The 15,157-nt window shown below is 41.3% G+C and overlaps 1 protein-coding gene across 2 annotated transcripts in view; it reads right to left on the bottom strand.

Moving 5' to 3' along the window:
- The window catches only part of ABCG1 (ATP binding cassette subfamily G member 1), a 54,213-nt gene that overhangs the window by 6,943 nt on the left and 32,113 nt on the right, over nucleotides 1-15,157 (bottom strand). For both annotated transcript variants that reach the window (XM_017811017.1, XM_017811018.1), the window contains exons 3-14: nucleotides 13,570-13,687; nucleotides 12,691-12,823; nucleotides 11,217-11,267; nucleotides 8,599-8,744; nucleotides 7,811-7,934; nucleotides 6,601-6,715; nucleotides 5,782-5,930; nucleotides 5,500-5,601; nucleotides 3,951-4,119; nucleotides 3,100-3,200; nucleotides 2,483-2,641; nucleotides 1,133-1,251 (exon numbers count right to left, since the gene is read on the bottom strand). In XM_017811017.1, the coding sequence (XP_017666506.1) occupies nucleotides 1,133-1,251; nucleotides 2,483-2,641; nucleotides 3,100-3,200; nucleotides 3,951-4,119; nucleotides 5,500-5,601; nucleotides 5,782-5,930; nucleotides 6,601-6,715; nucleotides 7,811-7,934; nucleotides 8,599-8,744; nucleotides 11,217-11,267; nucleotides 12,691-12,823; nucleotides 13,570-13,687 (1,486 nt within the window). The remainder of the gene's footprint in view (nucleotides 1-1,132; nucleotides 1,252-2,482; nucleotides 2,642-3,099; nucleotides 3,201-3,950; nucleotides 4,120-5,499; nucleotides 5,602-5,781; nucleotides 5,931-6,600; nucleotides 6,716-7,810; nucleotides 7,935-8,598; nucleotides 8,745-11,216; nucleotides 11,268-12,690; nucleotides 12,824-13,569; nucleotides 13,688-15,157) is intronic.

Raw genomic sequence — 15,157 nt, 5'->3', positions numbered from 1 at the left:
AGATGGAACAAGGACATAAGTTGTGCCTTTAAATGCTTCAAATTAGTGTATAGCACAATTTCTCCAAAGAAAAACGTTAAAACAGAAAGCAGCCCAATTTCAGCTCATAGCCAGAAATTTCCTTTTAAAATGTGACATCATTAATTTACTTTCCTTTTTAAATAAGCAACAAGGATACAATTACGGTTTGAAGTCAGAAATATTAAAAACAGCATCGATCTGGAACATGTCTTCCGTTTCCCTCCATGCACTGATGGTTCCACTAACAATGTTCTCACATCTCCCCTGGCACTGGGTGCACCCAGCATTTGATTCTTCCAAGCAGATAAGCCCATGATGGATCCCATGCACATGATAGTCCCCTCCAGCTTCAGGAGCCCCCACATGGGCCTGAGGCCTCACCTTGAATTCTAGGTGTTAACTGGGGGGATGCAGTCTCGTTACCTTTGATAGGTGTCTGTGTAAGACCTCACCTGCCAAATGAGAGGGTGTTTTTGCTTGGGTTTTCCCAGTAATAGTGCAGTTTGGGCACCCCTCCTAATTACAGCTGTAAACATTTCAGTGTCTAGTCTAAACTACCCGTGCCAAGCTCCAGAGGTTTCCTGATGGGAACTGTCCCATCTTAGGATAGCTGCGTCAGACAGTGAGAATGACAGACATAGATGGGATATAAGGTGCCTATGGATCTTAAAACACAAGTTTAAATTACGGGTGACACAAATCCCATGTCTCTTGTGGCAGCGCTACTGGAAAACTCAAAAACATAGTCCATCTAGGATACAACAGTCATTTATACAACATTTTCTTCCAACATGAGGGACTGGCATCAATTTCTCAGTTGGGGGTACTGTCCCCATTATTTCAGAAATCCACTGTTGCAAAATCCAGGAAGAATCCCACTGACTTCAAAGGGACTGACATGGACTTGTGGCCAATAACCTGCTCCTTTTTATTTTACAACACATACAACATAAAATGCAGTGACACGATGTGGTTTACATCATATATATGTTTATACTCTTGAAAGAACATGCTGTGAACAGTCTCTCTGGCACCCAAAATAACCAACCAAGCAAAGGCAAGCAAAAGAAAGCATTTCCAGATGGGAGGCTGAAGGCCTCCTTAGCAGTACCTGACATAGGAAATGTAGGACATCCACTGGAGGTATGTTGGGATGGTATCAAAGCTGACAAAAAACCCAGAGAAGAGAAGAACTGGGATGGCAGTAACTGGGCCCACAAACGTTGCCACCTGTGAAGAAAACAAATGGACAGTTTCTCATCAGAAAGGGAGCGGAAAAAATAAAAATTAAGTTGCTTTGTTCATTACTCTTGCGAGTAATGCTACTCCCCAAAATTATCACAGTTCTGAATACAAGAAAATTACTGATTTCTTTTTTCTTATCAAATTTCTTGTGAGGAGGAGATGCTGTTAGTGGAGGAAAAGGGGTCCCTCTCTTCTTCCTTAACCCTTTTACTCATTGACAGCACTGTTGTGCTGGGATCTGTCCTTCGAAGGACATGAACCCACCAAGAAGTTTACAGAGCCAGAGGAGCACTGGGATTCCTTTGCTTCTCTGGGTATAAGACCCCTCTTCTAAATACTATCTTTTTTCCCCTCACTCTCCTCTAAGAACACACAGATTTCCTTCCTCACCAAATCCCACAAAAACAGTAGCTTCAACTGGTCCTAAAACACTGTGAAGAGGATTAGGAACATCTCCAGTTGGGTGGCTTTGGTGGGGATGACAGAGCTGGACCCAGCTCTAGCCTATCCTCTCTATATTCCCTTGAGGGCATAGACCCATGTAGGTATCTGGGAAGAGCAGAAGCACAGGGATCACACAACAGGGCTATGCTGGTCTCCACAGAGTGGGGACAGAGAGGGAATCAAGTCTTCTACTGCAGAAATCTCGATATCCTCAATGCATGTTGAAGTCAGTATCATCTGTTATCACCAGCAGCCCAGAACAGCTCTGCTGTGGAATGGTCACCTCAGCACATCCCCTGACAAGAAGCAGAATGGAGTTACACAGCCAGCTTCCAGTCATGCCAACAGCTGCTTCTCTCCCTCCCTCTGCAGAAGTTTGGTTCCTGGGCAAGCCTCTTCCTACCTTGCCTCCTGCAACCCTTTTTGATGTGTATGAAGAACCCTCTCCTGAGATATTGATCCTACCTCCACCTTGTAGGGGAACAGAAGTGCACCAGTCCTGCAGTTTCCAGGACCTGCTAAGTTTGCGATGAACAGGAAATGACAATCCCCTCAAGCAGGGACAGGCACAGCCCTTTTCAGGTGGGGAAGGAACTTCAGGGCCTCACATGTTTAAGTTGATGCTAATGGGAAACATCAAGAGCTCCATCAGACCAAGACAACTTTTTGCCTGTCACCTCTCAACAAATATCCTGGGGACACAGCAGCAGCCACAGCAAGTAGTGTAAGGAAACAGCAGGGTTCCCGTGAGACCACAAAACACCATTAGTACCTGGAGGGATGTAGAGGCTGCACCTATGAGAAGGCCCAGGGACTGAGCCACCAGGGATGTCATGGTTCCCAAGGCTGCAAAGAGGACAAATCTGAGAGCATCAGATGGCTGTGAAGTCATCCAGTACACAATGCTGCAGTAAGCCACAGGAAACATGATCTGCAGGGAGATACACTCGGAGTTAGTCCATTAAAGCCAAACATTTGCTGTTACTCTGAGTAAGACAAAAACATGGGGAGTTCTAATTAACCCACAGGTCTCAGTCTTTCCATTACACAACATGGCTGAAGAGAGTCTGCCACAGACTGTGATATCTATCTTACTTGGGCATTAGAAAACAGATCCCACTCACTTACAGCCCTTCTCAACTCCCCTTCTGCAAAAAAAGCAGAGATGGTCATCTATTTATGAAAAGAGTATTGGGTCAGGTCTCAGCTTTTGTGAAGTCCTGCACTCTTAGGGTGCTTCTGACTTGGCCCTGAAGCTTCAGCAGACATGTATAGACAGTTAGTTTGTCCACCATTCAGATGGATAAAATACTAGTACTAATCTTCCTGGCAAGTGGGCTTGTCATGAACTTAAATGGTTCTTACTGTATTGAAGAGTAGAGCATATACCTGAAAAGGAACATCAGCCATGGTTTTGGCGAGGTAATAGGCTTTCAGGCTGTACCAGTAGTTGAGATGCTCTCTGAGAAACACTCCCATCTCAAGGGGAACTGCAGAGGACACAAATTATTAAGTTGGATTGCCAGTGTGCAGTATTGCTGCACATAACAACACGGTTTATCCATATCTAATCCTGCACTGCTGCAGTCCCATGGCAGGACTGGAACTCTCAGGTCTCTGACAGAGCAGCAACAGTTCCAGTGACGTGTAATAAAATGTAAGAGGTCAGCCCTGAGAGTTGCTCACTGTTCAGACTACAGACCAGTCTACTCAGTTATCTGAACCTCACTTAAAGAGGATTTTTCAATTAAAAGCGGTGTCAAAAACTTAAAGAACTTGGTTATTCCTTTTTGGTCTAACAGGGAATCCAAAGTAATAGCACTCCCAAAGGAAGTCCTCTGCTCCCAAGCAGTCCATACTGCAAGAGTTTGCTTCTGACACCACATGAATACGCTGATTTTATGGAGAAGTCAGGACTCAGGAGTCGTAAAGAAATAATTACATCCTCCCCAAGACCAGTCACAAGCTCATCTCACTGGCTGAGATGCACTTGGCACAAGGGGAAATTCCAGCCCAGGACTGTGACAGTGAACAAACTGTTGAGAAACACTAACAAAAGCAGGCAGAGAGAAGTGCCACTGGCCAAGCTTTTCTCAGCTTGCAGCAGTGCCTCCCAGCACCTGTCTTAGAAGTAGAAGCACAAGTCAAATGTTCTCTTACACAAAACAGATTCATCCAAACACCCTCCCATCTTTCTGCAACTCCTTCCCCGCTGATGTAACAGAATTACTGGTACTCACAGGTGAGGACAGTTGGCATGAGCGCAGCAAACATGAGAAACAACATGGAAAAAAAGAGGAAGCCGGAGTTGCTGAGGACTTTTTTAGCTTCGTTGCCGATGCCCAGGTAGAGCAACCCGATGAGCAGCCCGATGCCAATGTGTGAGGTGATACGCAGGTGTGTCAGGACCTACGAGCAAGGAAAGAGGGGTATTTCTGATCAGAGAGTCTGGGCTCAAAAACAATGGCAACATGGCTGAAATCAGATATACAGGCTGCAGAAAAGGAGCACTTATGTCCAGAAGAACTTGCACAGAAATCGTAGAATGGTTTGGGTTGGAAGGGACCTTAAAGATTACCTGGTTCCAACCCCCCTGCCATGAAAAATGTTCATTTCCTACTGGTAAACTGGGCTTCAGCCAAGAAAAACTATGAGCTTCCCAGTTTCCATCAGATACATGAATATTTCTTCCAGTACATACAGGCAGAAACTGCAAATGCTGCAACCTGAAATCTTACTCTGACCGTGTCACTGGCTCTCATTCATCAGGAGAAGGACACTTTCTCTTTGACTAAAATATAAATTTCCCAGAGCAGAAGAAAAGCAGAAAGGTATTTCAGGCTTGTATAGACCAAACTAACTTCACCAGGCATACATTAGCTTTCTGTGCCTTTCTGCAATACTGTATTCCTACAAGAGGCTTGGAAGAACAAAAGAAATAACAAAATCTGTAGCTGCAAGCCTTTAGAGTTGAGCAGGAAAAAAAAATCTTAAAAACAACAATGTTTTTCAATCTATGCATCAGAAAATAAGTTACAGTTTCCCATAATCTTAATTCATTAACTTAATGAGTCCTTGTTGACAAATGCAAAGTAAATTGCAAATGTAAGTGTAAAACAGTGAGAGAGAACAAGTTATGGCAAAGAAATGTGCTGGCAAAACAACTAGGCTCCCAAAACATTTACTGAACAGATACAAACACTGCAGGGCTTGGGATTTTGATGGATGTTGTTTATTTTAAGAAAAAAGGTGGAAGATATGCTTCTTTTTTTCCCTTGGGAATGAAGAATTTTATTATGACACTTAGTTCATCTTGATATTAAATGTATGAAAACAGAAATGTTCCCTTTTCAGAGAAGCAAAATTTTTATCTCCCAGTTGTCTGTTTCCAAGAATAGACTTCAAGTATTAACTCTTTGCATCACACTGAAGTTATTATTTCTGTCATCCTGAATTTTCTGGAAAACCTAATTCTGTGACACACTAGTACAACCTCTCATTCACTTTTCAGTAGGATTAATAAGTGTATAAGGAACCTGCCAGCACAAAGGGGATTTAAGCTTCAGGTTTTTAGGCCAGGTGCTTCTGAGTGCTGTGAAGAAAGCTGTTGTTCACAATGAAAATGGTACAGTTAACAGCAAGAGTGAAAGATCAGTCTCTTTCCTTTGAAATTCTGTGATAATCTTCATGGATGGGCTGTTGGACATGACCTTTGAGGAGTATTACAGTATCTCACACCCAACTGAATAGACCTTTTGGCTACAAACATTATTATAAAGGCAGTCTTACCGAATCCCTCATGATGGTGAGAAAAGTTCTTTTGAAGAGGATGCAGAACTGGGTTAGGCAGCTGGCAGAGAAGCTGTGGCAGCCTTCTGTGGAGGAGGAATCCTGCAGGAACACATCACAGGATGAACTTCTTTCTTTGCAGTACCTTGCTTGGTTCTCATTCACAAAACCCCACTCGCGCCATCTGAATGTGCCCAGAAACCTCCGCTGGCCAAGGTTTTAAACTCCCTTCCTCCCCCTCCAGCCTCCAGCCATGTCCAGTAGTTGTGATGCACAAAATACCTCCTCAGAAGGCCGGTGCCAGAGGAAGGGGTTCAGCTCGTTCTCACCACCCACATCCCTCTTGTAGTCGGTGTCACAAATCCTCTCCCGCACGGCCCTGACCAGCCGGCTGTTCTGGTCCCCGTACTCGCCAGATGCCACTTCCATAACTACAAGAAACAGAGCTTAAGTTGCTGGTTTGCACTACTGACGAGCTACAAGCTTTGTTATTGATTCTGCAGCACTGACAGAAACAGAAGTTTGGCCTGGAGCAGGCCCTAAAGCGCCACATGCAAATTCCCATCTATACACGCAACATTTAAATCATCTTTCTGTAAATCTTCAGAGAGGTCTCTTCATCCTGGAAGTTAAATGAGCCATTTTAGAGGATAGTCCTGGTAATAAAAGAAATTACAAAAGTCTATTTTCGTGGTCCTTACTGCTTCTTTGGAATTAAGAAGCAACACTGAATAAAACTCTCAGTGTTATGAACTCTACAATACCACAGTGGGATTGTTCAAGATTAAGAAGAACAGAATGCTGGAGCCACTTTGAAAAGCCACTAATTACTATGAAACACTAAAGAATATACTTTATCTTTCATCTCCTGAACCTGGACTTCCACCAGAGAGAAATATTCACTAAACTGCACCACTAGATGGCATTCAAATTACTTAGGAAAAAAATCTGAATAATTTTATTTTGAATTTTGGTACATATATGTACACGTGCACATAAGAATATATATACAAAAGTGTACCACACACCATGGTCCCCATTACCCTGAAGGTACTAATCTAACACAAACTAATTTAAATGAACTATTCAAATTGTCCTTACCAAAATCTGCAGGATTGTGGTAGGTTGGGCAATTCAAACCCAAATCTCTCAAGTAAGGGACTAGGTTTGTTACCTTCCCACGGTAAATGCATTGACCTTGACTTAAAACATAGAGCTGGAAAACAAGGCAAAGAAAAAGAAAAGGAAGAAAGAAAAACGTGAAATAGTATCAAAATATTTGAACCTGCTACCTGTATGACACCAATCCATGAACCTAATGATGTCTTCTTGTCTGTGGGGGAAGAACACCTTGGGAAAATTTGTCACCACTTGAAACTAATTTCTGTATGAAATTATAACTAGTGGAAAATTAAATGCTTAAGGTTTGAGTTCTGCAAACATTCCCTCCAGGACTTAAAGCACATTAATATAGAAACACACTAATTCCAGCCTCAGACATATGCTGAAAATAGGCAAGAAACTGTAGAGTCAAGCCATTTAATTTCCATTTAATTATGGATATTTTGGGCTGGGAGATGAGGCTGGTGAATGCAGTAATGGAAAGAGAGGTGGGACAGTACAGCAACGGGAAACAGCTTGATTAGTCTTACTTTTAGCCATACTATTGGCTTTAAATAAACCTCCCTGGCAGACTGGCAGTCTGCAAGAGCTTCTTCACCTGTGGTGTAGTAGGTTTTCTCTCACCTCTCAGGGGTCTAATCTAAATCTCCGAACAAGACTAAAGTAAATTTATATCTAGTCTAAACACACATGGTCCACATCCCATTGTTAGGTTGGAGAAAAGTTCTCCAACTGACTTCATTTCAATTATTATCATTTCATGTGAATAAACTCTTCTGAATCCACACCCATGTATCAAGGATGAGAATATCTACCAGCAACATTGCAGACATTGACATTAAACCTTTCCTGCTTTTATATTATTCCAATTTACTTTACTGACAGCCCTCTGCACAGGAGCAGTGGTGAGTGAAGGCATGATAATCACAAGCACAATAATCACAAGCACAATAATCATGATTTCACAAACATACCAACCAGATTCTCTAAAAATATTATATGCAAATAATGGAAACAGGCAGAGAAGAAGGAAAAAAACATATCCAAAAAGTATATTTCGCTCTTATTTAATTTCTTCATTTGATTTGTTGCCACAGACCAAAATTATTCACGTTTTCACTTAAAGAGGGTAGCCTTGAAAGTATAATTTACCTAAACCATGCATAGAGAGGAAGTTTGAGAATAATACCTGATCAAACAGCTCAAACAGTTTTGCACTGGGCTGGTGAATGGTGCAGATGATGGACCTGCCACCTTGGGCTAAAGCCTTCATCAGAGAGACAACCTGAAAACATGATGCACTGTCCAAGCCACTGAATAAAAAGAAAGAAGTTTGTTATCCACAGGTCCATAGGCAACACTCAAAACCAGCACGTGGATTTGCTGCTTGGCCTCTCCTTATTATCCTTTTACAAATTTTCTCTGTAGCAGTTTAATTTTATCATATGCCAACCTTATGCTTGTATTTCTCCATCGGTCTTTTAATTAAGTTGGAAGCATGCCTGAGAATGAAAAACAGAGTATTCTCAAAGCTGCCTTAAGGGACTTCTTACATTTTAAGACTGCAGATTTAAATTCTCCCAACTTTAATGAATAGATACATATTTATAGCTTTCCCAGCCTCCTCAAAGACTGATCACATTCATTACTAAGAGTCACATCTTAAAATGTTTATATTCAAGCTACCTTTGCTTGAAAAAGAAAATTCGTGCCACAACCTGAAAACATTTTCCTGTCTCCCTTCCTGCTTCAGCTTGTGCCTCCTTTAAGTATTATTTATAGTCCCATGGTCTGGCAGTTACAGCAGTGACCCAAGGCACTAAGTACCCAAATCAAATTATTTCTTGTGGCCTTATTCAGTGCTTACAGGCAACACAAAATGAGCCTTTTCCAAGGACTTAGAGGAGAATAGCTTTTCTGTAGGGCTGTTCTGCTATATAAACCAGTATTTGTCTTTAATTTCTGGCCTTGAAGTACCTGGTTGGTTCATCAAAAAACATGACAGGGGGGTTGTTCACCAGCTCCAAAGCAATGGCAAGACGCTTTCTCTGGCCTCCAGAAAGGCTCCCAGTCCTCGTGTTGGCACAGGTCAGCAAACCGAGGGCTGTCAGTATTTCTTTTACCTGCAGGAAACAAAACATTCCAAGTTGTCAGCACAAAAAAAAAAAAAAAAAAAAAAAAAAAAAAAAAAAAAAAAAAAAAAAAAAGAGCCTCTTTACTGATCTTCATGCAGATTGTAAACTAGCCCATAACTTTGTTTCATCATCCGTGCACCGAAGCCTTTTCCCATCTAATGTAGCATTTATTAGTTTCAGCGGGTCTTAACAAATCTATCATTTACTATTTCGACCCAAATTCTACCTGTTTGTCCTACATGACCTCACTACTCAGTAGAGAAGCCTTGCCTGTGAAAATGGAGTGGAAATCAGTTCTCCTACTGCTGTATATATATGGATATGGCACTGACATCAAAAGAGCTGTGCAGCATGTGAGGGGTTATTACACAGAGAGACCAAGAAGTTTCTTTCAACAGAACTTCTGGGTTGTATCTACAAGAGACTGGAGAACTGCACAACAAAAGTCAGTGGTTTCTATAGAGCAATGACCTGCTTTATCTAATCTGTTCTTTTCTTCACAGTCTACTCTTTGAAGTGCAGCCATTGATTTTAAGTGTTTTCATGCTCCCCAGAGTCGATTCAGTTGTCACAGGTACTCTCAGATGTTCGGGATTTCCTCAAGGCACAGTCCCAGGAAGGGCACAGCCTGTCCCAGGGTCTTTGGAGCAAAAGGAGAACAATCCCAGACACTATGAATTTTTCTGTTTCAGTGACTGTAGATCTGGCCTGGCAGAGCTATACAAGAAAAGCAGCTCTCTGGCAGCGGTAAAAGCATGGACATAAAAAATGAGTGAATCCAAGGTACACTGCTCATGCAATCGAAAAAGTGAACCACTTCAAAGGTAGGAAGCAAAACTGGGCATTTAACATTTCACTTAAGTGTAGGAAAAGGAGCCCATCATTTTGAAAGTGATAATTGCTTGGATGGGGGGAGTTTACCAGAAAGGGTGGCTGACATGCTAAAAAATGGTCTTTGTTTGTCCTGATTTTAATTTCCAGGAGTTACCTCTCTCAGTGAGAGAGAGTGAAAAAAGAACACAACCCACTAACTCTTCTTCTCAGAGAGGAGATCTCAACTACCTCATTCCCTTTATCTCTAGGAAAGATGCCACAGGACACGGGCAGCACAAGCTAGGCCAACTAGAAACATAAACTATGGTTCACTGGAGGATTTTTCACTTGTCCCTGTTTGAAACAAGTAATCCTGCTAGCACAAGTGCATAAAATTCATAATGTTCATCTACGATAAATACTTACACTAAAATTTACAACAATAAAATGAATTATCTAGTCCAGCTCAGCCAGTAACACTAACCAGAAAACGCCCTTCTAACATGTGTTGAATAAACACATACAGCACAGTTTTTTGACTCACAGAGTTCTTTGCAATTACAGTGACAGCGTAAACAAGTGAATTAACTTGCCTGGCCTAACTTACTAGAGTGTAAATGACTTAAGACTTTCGAAGTACAAATAAAATCAACAGTTGTTTCTGAAAAATTTTTCCCAATGAAAAAAAATCTGTGTCCAGCTTATTTAAAAAAAAAAAAGTATTTGAGAGAATCCAATCAATCTTGAGCTATCAAGATTCCTGTTAAGTTTCCCTCTGTGGAGCTCTTTCTGATTTTCAAGGATTCTCTGAGTCTAGAGAAATGTCAATTGCTCCAATTTGGAAATAAATACAGACAGAGGACAGCCACAAAAATAGCTGCTCTACCTAGGAAGTTGACACAGTTTTCACATTTCAGGAAAAGCGTGCGCTTTTCCCCATGGATGGTTGAGAGGAGCACACTTCCTAGTGCAGGTCCAGCTGGGTTACAGGTTTCCATGGGCAAAAACATACCAGGACTCCTCTCCCCCTCAGGAAAGCCCTATGTCAGCAGGAGGCAGAAGCAGGGCAGTGCAGCAAATGTGCAGCTCATTCACATGGTTTAGGAAATACATGTGCATGTTTTAGCCTGGTTTTCTGCTTGTCCAACCCACAGTCACCCAACACAGCTTCAAAATACATTAGTTGCAACTGCCATAAAGATCTGCTCTTTCAACCATGAGCACAGAGATTTCTGCAGCAGTTACAAGAACTGCTGAGCTTTTTATCAGTCCTTGGAAAAATTAAGGGCTACACTCACCATTGCCACACGTGACTGATGTATCTCACCACACACGAGATGCCTGAGCCCTCACACACACATAAGAGAACCTAAGGTGCTAAGGTACATTAGAAGGAATCCTTCAAAACCTGTACATTTATTTCAGCAAATCTTCTACAATTTTCCAGTCTCATACTGAAAGCAACTTTCATGGAGGCTGCAGTTAACAATCCCTCCTAATGACACCTGTCAGCTTCGAGGTTGTGATTCATTCTGTCATCACAAATCCAGTGCAGTTCTATGTCAGATAAAAATGTCTGCTTTACAGAGCTCACTTCATGGCCTTGGCATCCCCCAAAATTCTAAGTTTGATGGACAGTGTACATACCATTTCTCTCCTCCCTTCATCTTTCTCTTGAAGTTTCAGATGAGCAGATACCTGGAATGCAAAACCAATGCAATTGGATTTTGAACCGGTCTGAAGCACAACCACCAGTTACAGCAGCTGCCTCAGGCACAACATCCCAAAGTCTAACTTAAACAACTTCTTTAAACCCAGTCAGCAAATCTGAAGTTGAACTATAATGTTCAAATCACAAGCAGCACATATGCCTGTGCACTAACTGAGTGTAATTTGACTTAACGATCACTGGAGCACCTGACAAAAAACATATTAGAAAGGCCACTCTGACAGTCAAAGAGCTTGAGAAGAAGATAAAAGAGTCATGTTTTTTGCACAGCCAGTAAATTCTCAGGCAACACTGGAAAAAACCAGTTTATTTGTGCTTCATCCATATCACAAGGATAACTGAACTCTGCATTCTCCAGGATGCAAACAAACAAGCACAGAAATAAATAATCTTGTGAAAGATGTCATCTGCTGTCCTGAGAGGCAGCTCCGCAAAACATCATGATTAACCTTTATTAAAAGCAATTAAACTGCTAGGTAATTATTTTTGTCAGAGCCTTGATTGATTAATTTAGACAGCAAGTATAACCTGGGCCCAATTCTATGAAAGTGGTCCTATGGGATTCTGACTACAATGCTCAAGTAAACAAAAGAGAAGAAAAACTTCATCACAGAAAAGAACTTTTGTAGAAAAATTAGCTACAAAAAAAACTACAGTGATTTTTTTTTTCTGGCCTTAAAATTTGTGAACTGATGCCAGCATACAGTGTGAGCATCCTTAGCCTTGTATTGGGAACAACCTCTGAGAAAAACTGGCTCATTTCTCAGGCTGAGTAACAGGCACTTCTAGACTAACTGGTCAAGTTGGCAATTTTCAAACTTCTTAATGCCATGAAAAGGAGTAAGAAGAATTTATGTTGCCTGTATATGTTGGAATTATTCTGTTCCTGTTGTTTTCCCACGAAGAAATGAAAGAGATTTTATACAATGCCTTTATTAAAGAAAAGGTACAAAAGAGTAGAAAGCACAGAGAGACCATGCTAAAGTAAAATAATAATTAGCAGTCAGAACATGGAAGATGGGGAGAAAGGGAGAGACAAGGTTACTCATCAGGTAAGAACAGATCGTCCCTACAAAGATGCATTTGTGAAGAATTTCGGGTTCCATTCTCTAGGAGGTCTGAGAAGAGCCTTAGATCTTCTTCTACATCACAACGCTGGTCACAAATTGAAAATCACAAAGCTAAAAAAGCTCGCACAACCCTTAGAAGAATGAGCCTGAAGCGGAATTCGAGGCAACACTAAAGTCCAAGCACTTTCACCGAGCAGGATCAAACACAGACGACGGGTTGTGGTGTTGCCAGGAGTGGGAACACGTGCACAATACACAGAGATTATTTTTTTTTTTCATTTTCTCCTGCTCAGATAAATTAGAACAAGAAGAAAAACCTCACCATCATAGCTTCCTGGACGGTCAGGTGAGGAAGGAGCATGTCATCCTGCATGATGTAGCAGGAGACTTTGCGGAAAGAGCGCAGGTCCCGGGGCTGCCCATTGATGAGGATTTCTCCTTTCATTCCCGTCTCTCTGAAACCAACCCAGAAAACAACCAGAGGTGAATCCTGCCTTCCCTTGTGCTGCCAGAGGCCTCAGTGTGTGGAAGTCTTAGCTAATTATTGCCACCATGAAATAAAACCGATGCAGTGGCTAGAAATCGTTTCATTTCCTGATTGTGCTCTCTTTCATACAAGGCTTCTTGCAATGCTGCTGAAAATTTTACTCAAGGTTAGTACAAAATGTGTGCTGTCCTATATTGGTGCCTAAAAAAACATCAAAACATTAAAAATAGGGTTTTTTTAGGTTTCTCTATCCTGTTCCTTATGCCCCAAATGACAACAACACGGAGACACTTCGCGTTTGGCCATACAGGAGGGGATTCAGGAGGGTGAATCACTTCAGTCATTGCAGTTTGGTCAAGAAGACATTAACACTATGAAGTGGTGACTAAAGAGAGTAATTTCTTCAAGTGTTTATAAAATGTGATTTAAAAACCACCACAAACATAAGACACTGAGTCAGATTTGTTACAGAGCCAAAAAGGAGATTTTTAGTTGGGTTTTTTTTTGTGTGTGTGTGTTTTGGGTTTTAAATTGCTTCTTATTTTTGGATCTCACTTGTTAAGAGATAAATTCCCAAGGGAACAGAATGGGACAAACAGAAACAATATAAGCAGGAAGAATCTAATTCAAAATCTGTGAAATACCTATTTTCTACAAACACTGGGGTAATATTTCCTCTGCTTATCTGAACTTGGGATTTTCAATGTTACCCACCTGTATCCTGCCAGAATGTTCATAAGCGTTGACTTCCCAGCTCCTGAAGGACCCATAATTGCAACAAGTTCTCCACTGCTGAACTTCCCTGAAATTCCTTTCAAAAGGGTCTTATAACCTGGAAGAAGAAAGAAAAGTTCACTGAACCCTTAACAATCACGGCTGGGGAGCAATGACAGTTCATTTCCACTGAATGCTGGTGACAAACAGGCATTAGCAGGCACCTGCTGAGAGGTTGATGCCTGAGATCAGCACACTGCAAGAACTGTCAAAAACATCTATCAAAAGCCAAATTATGAGTGGGAGCAGCAGACTCCTCCTGCAACACAAGTAGTATGGTGGGATTACAGGATCACAGGCTCTCGGTTCACTCCAGGAAGACTTTCAAACAGGGCTATGAAAACTTGCTGCCATTTTCTAAGTGCTTTCTCACAATATTTTACTAGAATGCTGTGAAAATATCTAATATTCCAAAGCTAACATGACTCCAGAGCCTTGGAGCAGACTGCCCTCCAACCACTGCAGCTTCAATACCAAAATTCTTCACCAAAACAACAACAACTTAGAGAAAGCAACAGCCAAGACCTCAAAGGCAAAGCCCTTTGCCTTTGTTCATTCCCCACTAAAAGAGGTATGACAAGAAATGCAGCAAAAGGAGACACACAAACCTGTTTCAATATCTTACCACAAGGACTCTCTTATCCTAACAACTCCAAAAGCTTGTCTAGACAGGGAGGCTGACCACAGTAACTCTGTAAAAACAACTCCTAGGGAAATACTTACTCTGGATTAAGAACACGCAGTTTTTTTCTCATTTAGATTAATCCACTCCAGAACGTCATGCCACGATAATTACATCCTCAGGCAAAGATGTTCTAGGATAACACCTCCTTCAACTTATCCCTGAATGAATTACCTTTGTCAACAAATCTTTATTTAAAGCCTAAACTCCTTGTTGCTCTAGGTGTAAGCAAACTGGGCTCCAGTGAGAATTCCAGATTTGGACTAGTTGCATCCACCTTGCCCTGCATGATTCCCATGTTAAGGCATAAGAACTGTGTGGGGAGGGTGGAGAGAGCCCTGACCAGCATTTAATTTTTTCAGGAACTCTTCCCCTTTTATTTTTTTTTTTTTTGCTTGCTTACTTCATTTTAATTACAAGTGCTTTTAGTGAAAACTTTTAATAATAAAAGAGTTAAGTAAGGTGTCAAAAAACAACCTCCAATGCTGAAAATGTTCCTGTAGTTAAATTAAAACTGAAACAGAAGGGTGGAAAATCCATTTACATGCAGTGTTAGGATTTGACAATACATTTTGCACACTGGTGCATATGCAGGCAGAATTTATATTTCACGTGTAAACTATCCCAGTCCTTTGATTATCTCTAGCACAGGTTGTAGCTGGAACATTGAAATGCTGTAAAAAAAGCAAACAAACAACTTCATTGTCTGCAAGCTCCTAGAAAAAAGAACGGTGGATTATCTTCTTCTGGTTTATCTTTCTTCCTAACTCCGTGATTTGTTTTCCTTTCATCTCCACTTAGCATTCTCTTCAAATATTCTTCTTTTCTCTAGTCTGAGCTGGTACT

The sequence above is a fragment of the Lepidothrix coronata genome, unplaced genomic scaffold, assembly GCF_001604755.1.
Source record: "Lepidothrix coronata isolate B3197 unplaced genomic scaffold, Lepidothrix_coronata-1.0 Scaffold30, whole genome shotgun sequence".
NCBI classification, from domain to species: Eukaryota; Metazoa; Chordata; class Aves; order Passeriformes; family Pipridae; genus Lepidothrix; species Lepidothrix coronata.
The sequence above is the reverse complement of the archived record's forward strand: the minus strand, read 5'-3'. Positions and strand labels throughout refer to the sequence as shown.